Below are 21,831 nucleotides of genomic sequence, written 5' to 3'. Positions count from 1 at the left end.
TGAGATCTCAGGAAGAGACGATGCAGTCTTCCTGCCTGAGTAGCAGACATTATTGCGATTTTTTTCCTCCCAGGAGTTTAGGACACAGCTATAAACTAAGTTATATTAAAAGCTACATACTGAATTAGAGCTTTTTGTTACTGATATTTTCTTCCTGTCCGGTGATTCTTCTTCCACTCTATTAGTTTTACTCTGCTGACAGGTGGCAGTCACCTTTGTTCTAAGCTCAAGTTTAGAAACATGGAGCTCTACTGCTTCCCCAAAGCTTTTGTATTGTGGAATAAGTGAGGCTGTGCCTGCTTTTCATGGGGGTTTTATTACTAATACTATTCTCTGCCAGGCAAAACCCAAGCACCTTGGCTATTGTGAACTAGTATAGCCAGTGAAAGTTAACTAGATCAGAAGCAGGTCATTTCACTTACTCTATGACCACAAAACATTTCTGGAAGTTACAGCCAGCTAGCAGCTGTTAAAAAAAGAAGAAAAAAAAAAAAAGAGAGAGAAATACCGTTTACAAATGCTTTCGCTACATCAGCTTGTTTCTCAGGCTTTGCCTCTGTCTCACAACAGTTGGTCACAGTATAGGTGCTAGGAGATGGGGATGCTGGAAGCTCCTCCCAGCCTAGTGCCCCACCAGTGATGTAGTGAGAGCTTGAGGTGTGTTCCTGAATTACACCAGGTGACCGCCACTCCAGGCTGGCTCTTCACACCAAGCAGCGGTCTGAAGCACTGAAGGCTGGGAACTCATTTCGTACATGACAGAATTTTTCATCCTACATTTTACAATTGCACATGACATTCTGGGGCTGGGGTCAAAAGAAATCAAAAGGCCTCTGACACTTGGACCTTTGAGCCTTAGAAAATACCAACAGTCCAGGCAATTTTGCTACCCTGGTCACTTCACACAGTCTGGAACATCCGGAGGTTGTTAATTTACATATTTGTGAAATACCATAGCTTTACACAACACTTTGATTTGCCCTGTGTCAAAACAATCTCATATATGACCCTATGCCCACAGAACGGAGACAAGCTGGCTAATTACATTCATCAGTATTTTCTTTTTAGCCTTTAAAGGCTGATTAAATGCAAAACAAAAGCATAATTTAAATTTGAACCCCAGGTTCTTTCCATTTTGTTTGTGATTAGGCTCCAGAGTGCTACCAAACTCAGCTCTCCCTACTTCTCACCTGCGAGAACAAAACCAAGTTCTGTGGATCAGCTTCATCACAGTTTACAGAAACACAAAGCAAGCACGAAGACAAATTGAAGCATTTTCCATATAAGGAACTTTACCTTGAAAATAGAGCGGGATGTATGTGTATATAAAGCCCCTGAAATGTCCTGTCCAATTTTAGTCTTTTCACATGTATTAATATATACATAATACACACATGAAACAGTTCTCCATTAAAAATTGCATTCTCCAAAGTAGCAGACAATTAAAAAAAAAAATCATGTAATAAATTAAAACAATATATTTGCAGCTGGAATACGTCCTGCTACACAGAGTCTAAATTCACCTTACGTGTAGTGACAACGAAGGGTAACGCTTGCCAGTGCAGAAGGTATCTACTCCACTAGAATCAGTAATCCAATCCAATACACCATTTTTAACTATTGTGTAAAGACCATCAGTGCAGATCTGGGTTTTGTGTTGCAAAATTACCCTAAAACACCTGTGTTAAGTGATCTACAGGCGATTTCTTTTACAATACTTCAGTTGCAAGTGTGCAAGAGACCCTGTTTTTGCAAACCAGGTAATAAAAACTTCCATGTTTATACTTTCTACTCAACCAAATGTCTTAATCTCAAGAAAACAACAGCTGTGCAGAAGCCTGAAGAGGACTGAATTCATAGCCTCAGAAATCTTCCTGTATTTGTACTTTAGAAGTGTCATACAATCACTATAAAATTAAATATTATTCTTAAAACACACAGGAAACACTATTTCTTTCACAAATGCAATTTATGTCTGACGGGAGTGGCTCACATTTTGTTTCCAACAACTGCAATGAGACTGGCCAGTCAGGAATGTTATAACGTATGATTATCGTGTAAATCAATTCTTCAAACCTGTTTTAATGCATACATAAGTATGACTACTTAACAATGTGAAATCAAAATGAATCCACGTTTCTGAAGCCTACACAAAATGAGAAAAAGCTCCAGCTGTAACCACCCAGAACATATAACCAGTTGCGCCGCTCTTCATTCAGGATGGTTCCTTGGGCTGGCGTTTTGTACCTACCCCTGTTTTTTGAGAAGGGTCTCTCTCAAAAGGTGCTACTGCAAACTTATTTGAGGAAGATGTAAACCCCTGAAACTGGCAACTTACCCGCCAGTATCTTTGAAAATGCAAGGCAATCTTTTGTTGAAGACAAAGTTTCTTGAGAGCTGCCTTTTATAAGTGCTTCAATATTCAAACACAAACACTGTATTTCGGGGGGGGAAACTACTTACACAAACTTAGTAAGTACCAGGCTTTGCTGTAACCCTACAAATGAGAAATTCATACTTTTCATGCTGTTGTAATGTTTTGGCTCCTCTAGCAAAAAGCATACATACACTGTGAAGCTCTTTGCAAATGCAGTCGCACAAACAACCTTTATTTCACTGCCCACTAGCAAATGACACTAAGGCCCAGCCAAAACTATTTTAGTCAAACAGTCAGATTAGATGCTGACTTACAGCTAGACAACTTAGCTTGATATCTAGCACTAAGAAAACAAAAGACAACAGATCACAACATGCATCAAAAGAGCATAAAAGCATTGAGTGGAACTTGACTCAAAACATACCTCGTGGAAAGGGTCCAAAGTTCTGCACACTTCCACTTCTCATGAGGGAAATCCAAGTGCAAGCAGATTTTAATCACACACTGTGACTGGTAAACGGTTAGCTTAGATGCTATGCCCACTTGTCACCGTACTACATAACACAGTACAATCATTCACAAGGAAACAAGGACTGATGTTACAAGCAGAGATGAAGTGCACATGCAGGGCTGGGTAAGGAGGCATGCAGTAAGTCTGCGTGAACCCTGCCTAGACACTGACAGCACTACCTTTCTTCAGCGGCCTCTTTTTATTTTCAAAGGCTATTTAAATGCAGTTTAGCTTTTAAAGAAAAAACAACGCAGAACTTGATTCTGGCAAGCCCGGCACCAGCTCCTGTTCTCAGCAGATGGCTCAGCACAAGACCACAGCACACTGACCATTGGGCCCTAGGCAGGTGAGCCAACGCGAGCAATAGCAGGGACGGCAGGAAGCTATGGAGAGCACCAGAGAACATACCTTCTTATGAACAACGGAGGAAGTGGAATTAATTGTGCTCTCGTCACTATGCATCATGACCAGTTCAGGGCTGCTCTCATCCAGGACCTCCTGCATGCTGCTCACACTGCTGCTCTGACTGCCCGTGCTCACAGACATGCTTGGGATGGAATGGTTGCTGCCCAGACTGTCCATCTTCCTACTCAGGTTTGATCCAAGCTCACTGTCCTATAAAACAAGGGGCATCAGTTACAAATACTGCAGGATATCACCTGCCCAGCACGTGCCTGCAGCGCCCGAAGTTTGTTGTAAAGGCAACTCTGCAGAGTTACAGGTTCTTTCGTCATTCCTTTGGCAACTACATTTCTCAAGGCTGCTCAGGTTATGAAATACTCCATAGAGGGCAGCTGCTTTTGCCTCTTCCCCTGCAATCTTACTGACATGTGGAAAAAACTGGCTTGAAGCCTGATGTAGTAAGTCTGGGCACGGCTCTTGGCTTGAACAGCAGACATCCAGAAATATGGATGGCTGGTAGAAGGAGTCTCATATTAAAAGGAGCAGCTTAAGTTTGTATTAAAACAATGTTCCAAGTCAGGGTATGCTACAAAGCATTTTGTGAATCAGAAAAGGTGTAAGACAATCAGCCCATTTGTTTATGATTTGGTAACTATCACATGGTGCTCAACAGGTGTAGAGGTTTTAATCTCCACGTCCCAAGCAGTCAGCAATTATGTTTTGTAAAGCTAAAAAACCCCTTTAACCTTGTGTTTTCAGCCAAGGTAAATTCTTCATTCACCTTTAAGCAGCTGACTCAGAAGAGCTTGCATTATTACAGTGATTAAAACTGTTGCGATCTACTTAGGCATACCTAAATTAATATTCCTCGTATAAGACATATTTTTTATTCTATAGACAAATATCAGAAGTTAGCATCCTTTTTTCTTGTTGCATACTTGTACCAGCTCAGTAATCCCAGCCTATGTGCTTAATCTGGACTGACCGAGAGAATTTATGGAGTCTGTCATTAACTAGTGCCAATGAAGTGGCTTGCAAGGAGTTCAGAGTGAGGACTGAGAACTCAGAACATTCTTCAGCTCCTGGTCCAAAATAGCCTTGATTCACCAAAGTGAATGGCTTGTTACTGCACCCAGTTTGTCCTGGGCTCCAAAGGGAGCTTGGAGAGAATTACATTGCAAATCAATTCACAGGGTCCTCATTTTGTTGGAAACTGAGAGAAAGATAAAATTGGCAGACTTGACAGCTTTGTATTTGATTGTGTGATTATTTTTTTTAAGCAATCAGCAGATCATTCAGAGCCTGTGTAAGAGCACTTACAATCCAAAATAAAAAATAATACTATTTTGCAGAGAACGTACGCACATGAGAATGAAAATATTTCCAGGCTGCTTATCTGACATGAAGATATGGCTATGTAATTAATAAATGTATACGCACAAAGGACAGAGATGAGAGATTGCATATGCAACCTTAACATTAGCTTCCTGACTTGAACACTTTTCAAATGACCTTAACTTTCTTGCAAGAGATCTGAGGAAAGCATTAGTAGTATTTTGAGTGTTAAAGATTTGCAATGCTCCTTTTCCACCTTAGACAGTCTGAGGTAGAAAAAGGAACTGTGTTGTGGCATTTACAGTTGAGCAGCTTCTGTTAACCAGTTACATAGAAACTGAAGCAAGTGCTACGTTTTCCTTTCACTGCCAAGTTAGTGATACACACGAGCATACAACCTTCTTTCGTGGTATACAAGGTCAGTGGTAAAATGCAGTGCAGGGCATGCTGTGCACATGCAGAGTGTGAGCTTCATCAGAGTGTTAATTCCTAGAGGTACAATCTCTTTTCTTCCCACTTTTTGAGAGGTGGGGACAGGAGGAACAGAAGCTACATCTTGGAGTCAACTACTACCACATGTATCCCACTTAGCTGTGGAGCTTGGATCTGCTGAACTGTCACATTGGAAACACATTCCCTTCCGCTTTCCTACCCTGTCACTCTCCTACCAACTTTTCACACACAGGTAAACAAAGCTGGAAGGTCTCAGGGCAAAAATCTGACAAATCCCTCCTCTCCCCGACCCAACAACTAAGCTTAAGGTTTAGAAGCTGGCTCGCTGGAGGTTTAGAACAGAAGCACCCCGAGCTTTAATCACAGCGTTTGCTGTTCTTGCTCCTCCTGTGCATCACCTTCAACGTGAAGGACAAGCTAAGCGCCAGTCCCTCCTCCTGTATGCTCCCCTACCTAACACCCAGGCTCACCCATTTCTTAAATCAGAGCTCTACTTTAGCCTTAAAGGAACATTTGGCATACGCAAATCTCAGAACCAAGTCCCCAAATATATGCTGAGATTGGGCATCTCACTACATATTGTCTTGCTATACCGCAGCAAAAAGGGATACAAACATCCATTTGCCTGCCTATTTTTCTGTTGAGAACCAGTCATGATTTATCCAATGTGCTTGCACCAAATGATATTAATTTCCATCTAATCTCATCAATTGAAAAATGACTGGTTTCCTTCTCTGAGCCACAGTCAGTGTCAATTATCACACACTGATTAAGTGGGTTGTTTATTATATGCTTTAAACTGAAGCTGAATTTTATGTCTTTAACATTTTTTTCTTTAATATTAAAGAATTTAAAAAAATAAGTCTTACTGATTTGGTGATGTGCTTTTCAGCTCATAACAGGCCAATTGCTTCACAACAAAGTTATGGTAATTGGAAAAACGTTAACGTTAATCAAGTGGTCTTGACTGTGCTTCTGAGACTGAAAAGTTTGAACTGTCAACAGATTCTCCTTCACACAAGCTGCAAGCCACTTTCTTCTCTCTGAGAATCTCCCTCCAAAAAAGCTTCTTCCCTAAAGCTTTCAGAAGAAAGGCTACCATTTGAAAAAAACTGAAGTTTTATAGTTGCCAATAAATGCACATCTAACACTACGTAAAGGCTACTGTCGCTCATTATCCTACCCTACATCTCTGCTGAGAGGATATTCCATCATGGGCTGCATCCTCACCTAGGCTGGTTCTGCCCCCTTAAGGACAGGAACACCTCACTCGCCCTAAAGCTATTTGTAACAATGCAAACAAGGTAATAAAATAGAAGTACCTCCTCCTCTTCTTGAGACTCGGTCAGTGGGCCATTCCGTGTCTCCTGGAAAAGTATTTTCTTCATTTTCCGGTACTGAAGATTGTCCAATTCACGTACTGCATCTTTTGTCCTTTGTATGAGGTCTGTTAGTACCCTTGGTGGTCGGTCTCGGCGAACAAAATCATGCTGAATTAAAGGAAATAGAACGCATGGTTTCAGACACGACACCAGGACGTTTGATGTAAAAACAGGAACACAGTGACTTTTTTTTAAAAGAGACACCTGAAATGACAGTTCCTATTCAGTAATTGCTCTGTTTATATTCAACAGTTAGTAATACCCACTATTAAAGACTCCAAACACACTCAGCACTGATGACACCGACTGTACTCATCACAACGACAAATAACCAAACTGATCATGCTACACGCTGAGTTTTGAAGCGTAGGCTGCAAAATGTTTTGCTCAAAAGATCTGCTTAAGTTCAGAACTCAGTTAAAGAGTACAGAGAAGTGAGGCAAAAATCACTCTGCTACTTGAAACTCGTGTGCCTGTGTGCGCACAGGCACATCAGTAGCAGGAGAAGCTGGGTAGCGGATGGCGAGGTGCAAGCCCTGGCTGACCCTTCGCAAGCTCTCTGCAGTCCTGACTCCCTGATTCAGTTCTCTGGCTGAAGTGAAACAGCTTGGACCAGGGTCAGGTTCTCTGAGCTCTCCAGGCAACACAGCTGATTTGTCCCTTTCTGAGCTCATTCACCTGAGGTGTACAAGGTACGAGACAGTGCCACGTTGAACCTTACAAAGATATAGGACTTCAAAATGAACAAAATGCATAGAAGGTCAAAGAAGAATAAATTCTGATTATGCAAGACTACCTGCCTAAGCTACATGCAAAGGTTTGTCCCACATCTCTCCATTCCGATTCATACATACAACCAGTAAGAAGACTGCAAGGTTTATTTATACTTAAAGCATTTGTAGCCAGAGTTAAAGTAAAACCATTATTTTTTTAATGCAAACTCTTGCTAAGGATCTACTAGAAGCACAGGTTTTAAGTGCAGACTGAACAATAACTTCAGTGGAATTTAAGTACATGATTCAAGCTCTTCTCTGAGTTATCAGATATGTTCTCCTGAACTGTACAACTGGCAGCGGACTATGAAAGCCTTGCAGCTTTCCCATTTAACCTTCGACTAAAGAAGACTAAAGAGTATATGCTTGCCAAAATTCTACTTGGGATCGCTACAGTTGGGTGTGTTGCTTAATGTGTATCACGGGAGATGGCCTGAAGGCACAAACGCCTTCTGCACTTTTCTAGAAACGTTAACAATGAAGAGAGGAATGGGGAAAAAAAGGTACTCTCTACCCTGCAATGCAAATGCCACAATGGCCTTTTATTAGAAGTCCGCAACAGCTGGACCCCGCCACCAAAGAAATTCCCCAGAGGGTCATGGCTGCCTGCTTGGCTTCACAGCTCTTTCCACACCTGGTGAACTCAGGGTCCCATAGGACAGGGAAAAGCAGCTCTACCCTAGACGTGTTGTGCCATCCCTCACCTTCAAAAGCTGATACATTCAACTGTAACTGCAGTAACCCACGTATGAAAGGCAGTCCTCCGTAAAACAGGAGTCTTGCGTAAGAAGAAGCTGAAGGGATGAGCTGCTGATCTTTTAATGACTTGTAAATAAACATGGGAAATATCATGCCACGGGCTTATTTCTTGTTTTTAATTGAATTCAAACTGTTGTTCATTTGAGTTTTGCTAACGAGGACAGCTAGTTGTTTCACTATCGATTTTTTCCTAGTAGTGATGGCGTTTATTTTTGAATTATAGCTAAAAGTTCTAAACATCATTTAACACAGAAGCAAAATGAATTATTTCTACTCCTTAACACAGATAACAACCACTTATTTATTTATAAACAGTAACAATCTGCAGCTTATCTATGATTACAGAAAGGGTAACCATTTTTATCTCATTTTAGGTAATTTTTAGAAAGGAGCAATGTATTTGGAACAATGATCCTGAACTTAAATCCATCCTTTACGTCCAGTGTCTGCTTGTTTATGCATATTCTTTAACAGCTCAGATACTAATTTAACTGGAAAGACTATGTGCTTCATATTCAAGTACTACACAAATATTAGGAGACCACATGGAAACTGCAGGGCAGATGCACAAAAGTGAAAACCAAACCAAGAGGCTCTTATATGAGAATCCAACTCTGACTGCTTACTTGCATTATCTAACTGTATAAATTACACATAAAAGATGTACGCACCCCTCTGCTAGGTACTGTGCAACGCTAAGAAATGACGGCTGAAAGGACTTAATTTGTACACTCTCTCCAAACTGTAAGATAAAAAACCAAACCGACTCAGAGGGAGGAAGAGGTGAGACCAAAGGCAGGCGGCAAGTTGGCTGTTAGAATGACTAATAGAACTCAAGTCTCCTGGGAATGTCATGTAAGCTGAGAAAAATCAGGGAAAAGCGTTGAAACGAATTTTGTAATTGCTTAATCTTAAAAGTGAAAATTAGTGAGGTTTTTTGTTGTTTCTTGTTTCATTTCTTTTCCTGCATTTTAATATCACCACAGTAATTTGACTCTTTTCATCTGGGATAGTGAATTGAAACTAAAATCAAACACCTCATTTAAAAATCAGTTCCCTTTAAGAAAATGTGGACACAAAAATTTGCTCTATCCCTGCTTACTGTACACAAGTGAAAACCCTTCAAAAGACAAAGAGATCTTCGTTCTTGTAATCTAACAAGATTTAGGGAGAGCTACTGCAGGCAGGAACATCTAGGGTACTGTTCTGAAAGTCTAAAACCAAATAAGAAGACTGAATATACACGATTTAGGAATAAGATCTCAGCTCCAATTGTTTGCACAGAGTTCAACCTAAGGTACTCATGAAATCATATCCTTCAATGAACTCACGCTATTCCTAGAGAGCAGAAAGGCTGCCAGTCCGCATGAATGAATCAGTCTGAAACCCACAACGTAAACCTATTAGCTGGTCAAAGGACTGTCAGGGTGTTGCGAGCAGAACCAGGGAACAAAACGCTGGTTATGTGCCACAGCACAAATGTATCACGGGGCGGGGGCGGAATACCGGGCGCAGAACAGAGAGTACAAACAAGCTCGTTCATCAGCCTTTACCTGGAGAGTGAAGGCATGAGGGTTAAATATTATATATAAAGAAATATTATATAGGGTCCAGGCTTAAAGCAAGGACAGAAGCAAGCACAAAGCTAGTGGTTAAGTAGAGCGCTGGGTTTCAATTTCTCTCTTGAAGAGCCCAGAGGCTCAGAAACATCCATGAGAATGCATTTTACTGCCTGAAAGAGCAACAAGAGAAGCCATAAAACAAAGGCTGAATGATAGCCTTAGAACAAAAAACAGCATGAAAAGGCTGTCAGGTAGACACAGAGCAGCAATCTAACCTACTATGGAAATTAAGCAAAACACTCAATGAAACTAGCAATTTCTCTGTTCAAGTATTTAAGGAAAAACTGAGTCCTGTTTACCTGGTGTGGCACAGCAGCATAGCTGCTGCTGAGAACTGAGTGGCATGTACGGCAACCAGGGGAATAGCAGGGCCACTAATCAATTTTGAAGAAATGAAATACTTCAAAGAAAAAAAACAAACCACTGATGGAAAAGGGGCAGGACAGGATTTCACACATCCCTACCTTCTAATGGAAGGCTGTTCCTGAATTTCCCAAACACAAAGCCCTTGGAGTTACAAGCAGTTCCTATACTTCTCAGGTAGACTGAAACCCAATGGCTTAAATGGAACCAATTTATGATTCACTGACAAAACTTTGGCAAACTCTGGAAACATCACTCCCAGCACAGGTCCCCCTCCCACATGCTCTTGGCAGTTATGAACCTGTACAAGGTACTTTCCAAAACAATGCAGTTATTTCCAAAACAAGTTCTGATTAATCGGGTTCATTATAGAAACTATTAGAAGGGTATTAACAACTTTTGGTTTTGGGTATTTGATTAGGGAAAGAAGTTAACCTAGGTCTATCCTGTTAGTGCTTTTAACAGCCAAGTATGATGCTTGAACACAGAAAAGAAGCAAACGCATTACAAGATGTTAATGAATCAAGAGGAATTGCTCAAAACCCGTCTAGGACAAAAACTATTGGAAAACAGAGATCAGAAACACAAATAGAAGAAATACCACACTGCACGACTAGAGAGAGAAGTTGGAAAAAATCTGATGTCTGGAAATACACAGTAGAAAAAAAAACCAGATGCATAGTATGTTTGGTAAGTAATAATATAAGGAGGGATCTACAGGTAGCACTAATCAATAAACTTGTCAGAACTTCTGCACCAGACAGCAGTGAAAAGAACACAGCATCAAAACCTCCTACTGTAACATGGAAGCAGAGCCAGCCTTTCCCAGCTCCCACATAACCACACCTGGAGTAACATTTCATGATGTGTATATTAGAGCCAGAAATGCCCATCCAGCCAGAAGAACTTTTGACAAAAAACCCAAACCAAACCAACCCAAAAAGTGGATCAGAGGCTCGAATGAATGATTTACAAGAATAGAGCAAAAACAAGAGCTCAACTAAGATCAGGCAGAAAGGTCACGATAAGATACATATTCAACAGGTATGAACAGATAAAGAATTATCATGCTCACATTAGCATTACTAGAGAAAAGAGATCAAGATAACCCTCCTGAACTTGGTCTGTGTCTGCCAAAAAAAAAGACAAGACAGGACAGTTCAGAGCACCCCACACAGAACAGTACTGCTCCGGCCAGGAGTAACACAGGTCACCCGGTCTCTTTTCCTCTCTAAAACCCACGTTCCTTTAAACAATCAGCTGCTATCTGTAAATCTTTATTAAGAGCTCAATCCTCTGATCATGTGGAGGATAATTCTCAAAGTACTACCAGCTCTGCAAAAGATTTGCTATTGCCTATGCGTCTTATGAAGACTGGTTAAGTCGAGATTTTGATTTGTAAGAGATTTTGAGTAGCAATTAAAATGGCTGTTTAGGTTTTCTATCACTTCCACAGAGAAAGCCTGTGCCAAATGACTGGTAGCCTTAAATCTTACTGAAATTGCATTGAAGCTTAGCAGCAAGTATTGCCCGTTACACAACAGGAAAACAACATTTTTCCTTATTGGAGAAGGTAAGCAGGAAAAAAAAAAAAGGGGAGCATCAGTAAGTTAACAGTTACATTACACAAAACTTCATAACTGCTCCAAAAAGGTCTTTGCTTTCACACAAGCTGCACCAATTTACAGTTTCCCCACTCTGTCTGCCCTCACTTAGAGGGCCAACAGGGTTGCCGCCCGTTCCTTCCCTCATTAATGTCTGCTCTTTCAGAGACCACATAGTGCAGCGTGGTCCCAACTCAGAGCATCCTACTGACAGTACAGTATAGTAGAGAGGCTGGTGAAGATTCCTTCTTCATCAAAGCAGTAGGAAACATAATCCTAAGTTCTATCAGTTGGAATTTACTTCTGCAGCACAGATTTAACTAACACAGCTCTGGACCTGTTTGTCCTTGATAATACTTTCAGTTAAAGTATGTACAGCTTAGTCTCAAGAAAAAAAAGTTAAAAAAATAAAAATCAATATTAAATCCTCCTACCCCCTTTCTGCTGACAGGTCCTTCTTTCAGCTAAAAAACCCATTACTCTCACTACTATGCCATGAGGCCTGCAAGTTCTCTAACATAAGTGTAACCTCCGGGGTGTAAAAGGAGCAGGGTGGGGGGCTGCTCGCCCAAATGGCTCCTCACTCAGCAGTGGAACTGTTTTACCACACAGCCTACCTCTACTTTCTTCCAGTAGTTCAACTCTTGAGCATCACGTTATGAAGAGAATTGTGACTGTGTAACAAGCAAAGTCAGGAAACAAACAGCATAAAATACTCCAGCCTAGAACACTCTTCAGAAGGCCCCAGAACTCTAATGATTCAGATGAGAGCAAAGCTAACCATTTTGTTTTAGAAAAGGCAAATATTTGTTCACCATCTTTAAAACTATTTTGGTAGACAATCAGATTTTTCCCAAATTTCTCAAAAAGATTTGAAAAATTACCCGTAACAGGTCTGTTGATGATGGCCTTTCCTGAGGTATTTTCTGTAAGCAGTAATCAACAAATCCCCTAAAGGAGTCTGACCTGTAAATCAAAAAAAAAAAAAAAGTTCTAAATGAAAAAGCCGCTTAGGATCTGGAATATATGCAACCTTATTAGCACAAAGCAAAAGAAAAACCTTGACTAATTTGTTCTTAAGTTCTAAGGCAGAGAAATTAACTGGACTTTTCCAAATCCTGAATAAGCTGATCCCACCAGTTCTTTTCAACAGCTAAGGACTGTTGAAACAAACACAGACACACAATTATGCCCCAACCACAAGCTGAAACCAAGCAAGAATTATGTGTACCAGTCTATTTTCAATTTTACTTCAACTACTTAAAAATAAATGACAATTAAATGACTGGGAACTCCAGAAATGCGCTCGTTAAGTTAGCCAATGAAATGGCTCACTGCTCTCTAGAAGCTTCCCCCCCATTTGTAAGATTGACTTCGCAAAGTGCCTCGATACAATGCTTAGTTAAACAAAACTTTAGCTATATATGAACTCGTATCACAACTGGAAAGAAGAAAACTGGTCTTCTAGGTGCCACTGAACTCCAAAGCAGCATAAAAGGCACCTTGCTTACTATTCCCTGTGTTCCCAAAGCCACAGCGAGCAAGCAGGTGACAATAAACAAACTGCAGCCAAGAATACTGATTCTTATACTGTATTCACAAGTTGTCTCTACTCTGCATTGCAAATTCTGCACAGAATAACATGGGTATCAGTGTGCAGGTATGACAGCAAGTTCTTAGAATCCTGAAAAATGGGCAGAGATGATGAAACAAGGAAACTGAAGTGGAGTGGTTTTGATAAAATAATCAGCAATGAAACAATTATGCTACTTAAGTGCTTAGCAGTGTAACCGGGGAACTTCACACCTCTCCAGGAGCTGTTGTTTCAAGCCAGCTGCAGAGTCTGCCATGCATCCCTTAATAGCGACATGCCACCCTCGGGGACAGAGCACAGGAATGGGGTAACCCCTTCTCTCCCAAAGAGTAAAGCATTCTTGTATCAAAGTTCAGATTCTGGCAGCAGCCTGTAGCATGGGGAGCATTTACTGGCCACAGAGCTTTGATGACTTTTGAAGGCCCTCACTGAAAAATATCCAGTTACCTCCATAGTCTGTGTACCTCTCCCCTCCCTTTCTCCGTATTTCAGCTGCACTACAACACTAACAATTCTTCCATCAGGGATCTTTTGAAGCTGGAAACTTTGCTGAGCTAAGGCTGGCTTAATGCATCCAAGAACACTTTTAATTCCTACAGCATCTACAGCCCCATAATTAACACCTCCACACATTTCAATTGTAGCATGGCCAAAGTGACAAAAGGTCAAAATTGAGCCTGCTTATGCAGGAACATTATTTGAGAATGTGGTCACATCACTACACTGCAACAAACACTTTTCTTGACAGACTTCAACCATTAAAAGATCATCGCAGAGCATTTTCAGGGAAACAAAACCAAAATCTGGTAATAGCTCTCTTACCATTCATTTGACTGTAACGTAGGGGAATCATTCTGGGCTATGTGATATAAGGCACTCATTGCATTCATGTTGAAAAGTGGAGGCTTCCTTTCAGCTAGAAAGAGAAGAGAAAGGTGTGATAAGGCAGTCTGGAAAGAAAAGGAGAAAGATATGGAAGTATAAGCAAGGGTATCACTGCTAAATCAGTAGCTCATTACTGTCACCATTGCATTTATGCTAATTATTTAGTATTCTAGGTTAGACCAGGACAACCACTCAAGGAAAGCTGTTATTCACTTGAAAAGGAAATGATGAAATCCAAAGAGACCAGGATGCAAGTTATAAGGAAAGGTTTCCAGTAGATTCTACCTTAACTGCAACACTGCACACCTGACCTGCTATGGTAAAATCAGCAGACGCTGACTAAAACAGAGCTTGGACGTACAGCATGTCAGGGCTAGGAAATCTATGTATCAATCCCTACAGACCTTTGATGCACTCCTCTAACATCTGTATTAAGGGAAAAGAGCGGCTGCCTGTTTCATTTGTCCTTGGCAGTCACCTGCAAGTTCGCCAGATTCACTGCCAGATGTGATGTTAACTCGCCTTAACTAAAATTCTTCCTAGTCCTTGCACCAAGACAACAGCTACCTACCAGCCCCTGACCTTTCGGGAGCGCATCAGACCTCACACAGAATTAAGAAAGGCTAGTTTTCACCACCATCTCAGGTCAGTCATGCCAATCAGCACGCGATGCCAGGATTTTTAAGTTCGTGTCAGGTCAGAGCAATCACTTGTCCTTGACATGCAGCATGCATGAAAACCACTGCATTTTCTTTTCTTTAAGCAGTACTTACTTTCGGCTACACAAGAAATTAAGACATCAGTATTCAAAGAAAGCCAAGTGGTGCTCAACAAAGAGATATCCTCCGATAGCTACCTGACCCCATGTTCAGATATGGAATCATACAAAGGCAAAGCTCACAGCTTAAAAAAAAAAGCTTAATACTTCTTAAAAAGGTAATATTAAAAAAAGCAAACCCATCAAGTACGTAAAATGGCTTTGAGGTTCTTGACTGAAAAGCTCCATAGAAATTCTAGTATCAAGACTCAGTGCCTACGCAGGACGGGGTAGCGTGATATCTATTCTACCACTGTGATTCACTCCTTGAGAGGCCATAAATAGTCTAAACTCCACAGACACACAAAAATAATCATCGGCCATGCAGAAGAACAGAAGTCTAGAACTTCTGATTTTTGCACTCGTTATATCAAAATACAGACCGTGTCAGCAAGGTGTTAGCGCTGACATGAAATACAACACTGGAATTACTAGTCATTTACACCATTACTGTCTCCATGTTGGGGTCAACACTTCTTCCCATTCTGTAGGTCCCCTCTTTTTTATCTCATATATATTTCTACTGATTAAACGTATTTATAAATAACATTTTCAGTGAACTTGCCCTCACAATAAGGTCTTGACATACTGCTGTTAAGCATAATCCATATCAAGAGTATCTTTGAAAATAATCTACTCAGCACATCCAATGTCAATATTCAAACTTAAAGTGCACACATCTGCCACCTATACCTGCTATCACACCTACACCTCCTTCAGGCTGTGTGGATGCATTCAATTTGCCCTTTGCAGTGCAAGCCCCCTTTTCTTCTCATGTAAAGAACCTGTCCACACTGAATCACATCACAAACTTTCAGCTGAGCTTGAAGATTTTTGTTTCAGAGTGGGGAAGTAAGAAGAATTGAAAATGAAACGTAGGTCCCTTCTGACACACAGTTATTAGGACACCAATTCCCTTGACGTAAGCTGGAACAACTTTCTCAAAACCCAGGTTGAAAAATACAGACTATAAACCACAGTTTCTTCTCACACAAGACTAGAATCCTCTAGTTATTAAGGGAATAACTGAACAGACCAGATCAACATTAAAGCACAGCAACATTAGTGGCTTGCTCTTGATTTGCCAGTGAGTAAAAAGATTTACACTGAACTGTCAGTGCTTTCCAAGTCAGGCTTTTTAAAGAAAAACAAAACAAAACAAAAAACCCCCGCCAAACCAAGAAGACATGTATTGCAGACAGTTAATTATTTGTCTCATCTGCCAAGTATTTACTCACCTAACTCAATACACGTGATCCCAAGAGACCAGACATCCACCTTTCCATCATACTGTCCCTCGTCCATAGCGAGGATCACCTCTGGTGCCATCCTACCAACCACAGTGCAAAACACGTGCGTTAGGGGATACAAGTTGTGACTCCCAGCACATAGCTCAAAACGAGATGGCTTCATTATCTTCCGCAGCGCAGCAGACCAGAACTTAAAGAGCCAGCATGGAGCTGAGTAAAGCCATGCCGAAATGAAACAACCCTTGCCTGCACTAGCAACTCTTCCAAGAGGCAGTTTAAGAAAGGAAAGTAAATAAAAGGACAACCTGCTCGTCTTGCTGTTAGCGCAACATGCTGGCACATGGGAGACCCACAACAATCTCAAAGGCATTGTACCTACAGGCAGACAGCAAGGGCTGGGAGAGTCCTAAAGGCATCACCTTCACTCTCACCAGGAGATTGTGGGCTCTCCTTCGGCACACCAGGAGAAATTTCCAGCAGATATATGCAGCCTATGAGTGTAGCTATGAAAGGAACAGGGAAATCTGGAACAGTGGGGAAATGTGGTGATCCAGGATAAAGGGATGAGTTGGAGGGAAGGAAGCAGTGGGCCCAGCCTGAAAAAAATCAGTCTCTTAACTTTTGTTCTTCAGAGATGAAGCAGGCTTCCTGCCAAATGGACTTGTTCAGAGGTTGGGCAATAGGTGACCTCCCATCAATGCCTGGAGCATCTGCCACAAAATAAGTGGAGCATACAGCTATGCTGGTCCACTATGTTAGGAATGCCAAGCAACCCAAGTCATCCTTAAGCAAGTTTCTTCAAAGCAGAATTTAAGCAGGTGTGTGACTTCCAGTCTGCATGGCCAGATTAACAGGATTCCCTTTTTCCATGTGGCTGTCTCAGTTCCATTACCTACGGCAAGTGTTAATAATTTTTAAGCCAACTGCATTACAACAGTCGAAACATTAACTGATGCCATTTCAAAGCGCTGCACAGCCTACCTCTACTCATGGACACCAAGAAAGAACACATTTCCTGAAAAGCTGGATGCAGGGATTTTAAGAAAACTGCTTAGTTAATAAAATTTTTATGACAGATATTATTTTCAGATTGTGAAACACTGGAAATGGAAGAGAGCAGTCTTATAAAAGGAATGAAGTATTGCAGGCTTTACTCACCAGTAAGGTGTTCCCACAAAAGAATTGGCAGGGGAGACTATAGAAGCAGACCCAAAATCAGCTAGTTTCACTTGACCTGGTTCTGTTAGAAGAATATTTCCAGCTTTAATATCCCTTTAAAAGTAAAAAAGAAAAGTATAGTTCTGGTTACAGTAGTGTAAGTTTCAAAAATTTACAAACACACAGAAGACCACTAACACCTTCTCAAATAAACACTCACAAACACATGAGACTATATAGAAGTCTAGTATTACAGAAAGCTAGAGAAATCAGATTCATGGGTTTTTTGGGAATGGAAACCTGGCTGTACCCGAAGGGTAGGGGATGAGGGAGGAGAAAAGTGATGAGCCATGGTTGCAAGGTTGAGACCCCTAACAGAGATTGAGGAGAGATGTATCCTAATATCCTGCTGTGACACCTTAAACGATACCAGACATATTATTTTCATCTTTCAAATGCCCTAGGCTGCCTTATCTGATCCTTCCTACAACTTTCAGATAATGCATACATTTAAGAGGTTAACGATAACGACATTACTGAAATACTAAAGGCACAAGATGTATTCAACACCTTTGGCACCATAAGTTTCTAAATTCCAGCAGTAAGCGGGATAATTTCAAATTAACTGCCCATGACATGCTGAGAAAGGTTAACTCATTCTGCATACCTTCCAAGATACTTGGCAATGACCCTATTCAAAGTTTGGGACAGACTGGTCAGTTATATCTGAAATATTTTTTTTCTTCCACCCATCTGACAAAAGGAGGAGGATTGCTTTAAGAAATTCAGGTCTACTGACCTGTTGCCAGCTGAAAAAAATCACAATATAGCAAAAGTTCCTTAAAACCCTGATACAGCACTTCAACAACAAAGGGAAAACTGCACACTGGGTATGCCACAGATGCCTTTACATGGGCAAAGCAAGCTATTTGCTTTTGCAAAAGCAGACCCTCAACGTAAATGGAAGACGTGTAAGGGATCCCCGTCAGCCAGGCTGCACAGACCATGCAGTCTGGAATGTCTCTGCCATCTTTTAAAAAAAATATCATGACACACTTTTGGTAAAAAGATACAAGAAAAATACCAGCTTTTTTTATCTGGTGTTCAACTCTGAGTCCTTAAACACCAAAGCCACTTATCAGTAGCAGTAGTAGACCTCCAGCCCAAACAAGTTACTGTAGATTGCCAAACACACTCATACTCTGACCTTATGAAAACCAAACTAATTAGATAAATGGAAGGGGAAACAAAGCTATCTTGTATTTGCTGCAGAGGGAGAGCATACAATGAATTATCATACAACAGTTGAAGTGTAATGATTTGTGCATCAAATACAAATCCAGTATCACTGTAGACCCAGAGAAACGGCAAACTGAAAGACCCTTTAAACTTAGCACGACACAAACAGTGGTGAGATGCCTTTGTCTCCACAGGGCAGCACACAGCATAGGCAAAGCTGGGATAAAGAATTTACTTAAAGGCTCTCAGTAGCAAAGCTGGAGTAAGACCCTCTATTCCCCCATTCTCAGGACAGTATCACTTTGTGACTAGTAGTATGGAATTTTTTTTGACATGTGCTACTCAAACATATCCTGACACGTCTTCGTGTTTTGGGTCTATGCATCTGCCTCTTCTGCTGAAGGACAAGTGCTAAAGAAGTCAGCTGCGTGCAAGAGTGAACACCTCAAAAGTACAAAAGAGAGCGCACAGGCCATCCTCTCTGTTACCATCTCCACTGCTGCCTTCACTGTACACCAACTAACAGAAGACTCAGCAGGCACGTTAGGTATCAGCAAACATATATGCTAACTTAGCTTTGCTTTGTACCTGCAATTAAACAGAAAATAATTGCATCCTTTGCCATCGCATAGTGTGACATTAGAACTAACTGGTAGCAGAGATGCTGTGGGAGCTCAGGAGGCAAGATTAGAGACTTGCATTGTTGCTGCGTCTCCACAAGGTGTCCCCCCATTCTAGGTCACGCTCGTTCTGCCTTCCTTGCTGTGGGGCAGGGAAACCACAGCTGTCCCAGCTGCCAGCTTTGGTCCCTTCTCGTTCAGCGGTTGCTTTACTTTGCTCAGTGCTACTGGAACTGGTGTGCGCGACTACAGGGGAACTGCACATCAGCACAGCAACTCCTCATTCCTGGACAAGAAAGCTAGGAAGTGGCACTCTTTTGCCTCTTCTTTTTAAGATACAACACCTATCGGAAAACTAGAAATCTCTTCTTGGTCCTCTTTCCTGAGAGAGGAGGCTTGCCTTCCCATCTCAGAAGTTAAAAGGCAGAATACCCCTTGGAAGAAAACCAGCCGGAGAGGAACGACCTGCGTGTACTTCTAGCAGTGACTTTCCTTACGACCGCTCTCAGCACGCTGCAACAGCAAAGTGACTTCTTCCAGTTTGAAAGAGAAACAACCAGCTTTGTTCTTGATACGCAATAGGCACACTAGTTCAAAGTTCACACAGAGTAGCTGGCATTCAGTATGTGAAATCGCTGAATTTACAACATGTTAATTGTACCATGTTAGAAATTCCTAACGAGTAGCGAGAAAAACTAATTCTCAGTAGTGTCCATACAGGGAGCCATTTACTATAAATAAGAATTCAATGCACTTTGAAAGCAGGTAAAATATACCAAAACAGGTATTTTTATGCTCAAATAAGAGCATATATGCAAAGGGATAATAAAAAATAATCTGATTTTAATTTCATAAATTGGCATTCATGTTTAAAGCAATATTTCACTTAAATATTATTTAATAACCATGTTAGAATAACTACCTGGGGGTGTATCTACACAAGTGACAAGTAGTAACTGTCTCTGTAAAAATCCCTCACTGTGTCAGCCTCAGATATACTGATTTTCTGCCTCAAGCTTGCCACTAGATGACAAAGATGCTTTTATCCCCGTAAGTTAGTCTTTACTTGGCTCGTTCTGATGACTCTCCACTCACATTACACTAATCTAGTTCTCACTCATTTCACAAAAGTCCCTGACATATCAGTAATACCCAAAATTAGACAAAAAAAAGAAAAACACCATAAAATGAGAACATGCAATGCTGTTGACAAAAGAATCAAACAACACCAAGCTCCTGAAAAATATCACATTATGAAAGACAAATCTAGGAACCACAAGCAGCCTGTCAGAAAACCTTCCTCTGCCCGTGTGCTCCAATTTCTCCTAAGGTAGTTTTACCCTAGACTTACGCTTTCATCAACTGATTTCTGAAAGCATAAAGTTTTACTTACTCATATATAAAAATTCTCACAATGCCTAGTCTTAAAAATAGTCTAACTCTTTCACTCTACTCTACCTGGCAAATTTATGGTGATGTTTTCCTGTCAGTCAGCCGACATTCAGATGTATTCTTTGTTACCAAGGTTTGCAGAGGAAGAATGCTACCATCGAAGAGAATTCAGCACTGGATATAGCCACATTAAATTATTTCAACAACAACAAAACAGCACTCCTTAACAGCCAACATCTTTTATTTATACATCTACCCTTGGCATTGGGGGTACTGACAAGTGTATTGGAGAAAATTTTGGTGGAATAACCTTTACCAAAGCGGTTTAAACACAGCAAAGCAATTTTCAGACTCTAGAGAGTTGAAGAAGGAAGGATATCTAAGCAGAACTGAGCTCTAGCCTTACCTATGAATCTTACAGTGAGAGTGCAGGTAGGCCAGCCCCTGCAAGGCACCGTGGGTGATGGCAGCAATCTCCACTTCCTGAAGTGGTTTCTTGTGAACTATGGAAAAAATTAAAGAAAAACCATAAGAAGGTAAGTGTGATCTTTTCCTAAGAAGGTGTTTTTAAAGAAAAGGAACCCCACCAATTTTGCCAGCTATGAGGTGAACATCGTCTTCGTCGTACTAGTTTCCTACAGCCCAATGGCCATTAGCAGCTCTGAGCCTATGCACAGCCCGCGCGTGTATTTCACATCATAGAAAACCACATTTTTCTTCACATTCCTGCTAGGGCTAACAGTTACTGTTAACACCAGGAGATCTGCCTGAGCTCAGCTTGCCAAATGTATTTTAAATACTCTCATTGTCCTTCGCAAGGAAAATTTGCCACTTTTTTCCCCCAATAGACAAAAAACAGGAAAATGAGGAATACCCAAATAAATGTCTAAAGCACCTTCCATATATCGCTAAATATGACCAGCATGTGCCTTTAGCTGACTATATCTTAGAAACAAAAGATATGGCCCACAGAGAGCACTAGTTTTTGCAAACTTTGGCTTAGATTCCCCATTCCTCTGCAGGTGCTGTTCTAGTTTTGAGGTCGTATCAGTCTCTTGTTCTATAAAACCATCTGTAATTATCCCCACAAACTGCAAGGCAAGGACAAAGGTGATCTCTGCAGGTTGTTGTTATGGATATTCAGAAAACAGGCAGTCTGCTTCAGTCATCAAGAAGGCGCAAATTACAGGAACATAGCTATATACATTTATACCTTCATTTTACAAGATATAAATGTGCATACCAACTATATGTAGCACTGGCCTCCTGGGCAAGTCTCAGCTTACCCTTGGTAT

The 21,831-nt window shown here is 41.0% G+C and overlaps 1 protein-coding gene across 6 annotated transcripts in view; it reads right to left on the bottom strand.

Annotated features, from left to right (window-relative positions):
• The window catches only part of TAOK3 (TAO kinase 3), a 95,319-nt gene that overhangs the window by 24,271 nt on the left and 49,217 nt on the right, over nt 1–21,831 (bottom strand). For 5 of the 6 annotated variants that reach the window (XM_064466691.1, XM_064466692.1, XM_064466695.1 and 2 more), the window contains 7 exons: nt 20,943–21,039; nt 17,286–17,399; nt 16,116–16,207; nt 13,998–14,091; nt 12,466–12,547; nt 6,401–6,568; nt 3,297–3,503 (listed from right to left, as the gene is read on the bottom strand). In XM_064466691.1, the coding sequence (XP_064322761.1) occupies nt 3,297–3,503; nt 6,401–6,568; nt 12,466–12,547; nt 13,998–14,091; nt 16,116–16,207; nt 17,286–17,399; nt 20,943–21,039 (854 nt within the window). The remainder of the gene's footprint in view (nt 1–3,296; nt 3,504–6,400; nt 6,569–12,465; nt 12,548–13,997; nt 14,092–16,115; nt 16,208–17,285; nt 17,400–20,942; nt 21,040–21,831) is intronic. The other variant, XM_064466697.1, reaches the window with a different exon arrangement.

Source organism: Phalacrocorax carbo, chromosome 15 (assembly GCF_963921805.1).
Source record: "Phalacrocorax carbo chromosome 15, bPhaCar2.1, whole genome shotgun sequence".
Lineage (NCBI taxonomy): Eukaryota > Metazoa > Chordata > Aves > Suliformes > Phalacrocoracidae > Phalacrocorax > Phalacrocorax carbo.
The sequence above is the reverse complement of the archived record's forward strand: the minus strand, read 5'-3'. Positions and strand labels throughout refer to the sequence as shown.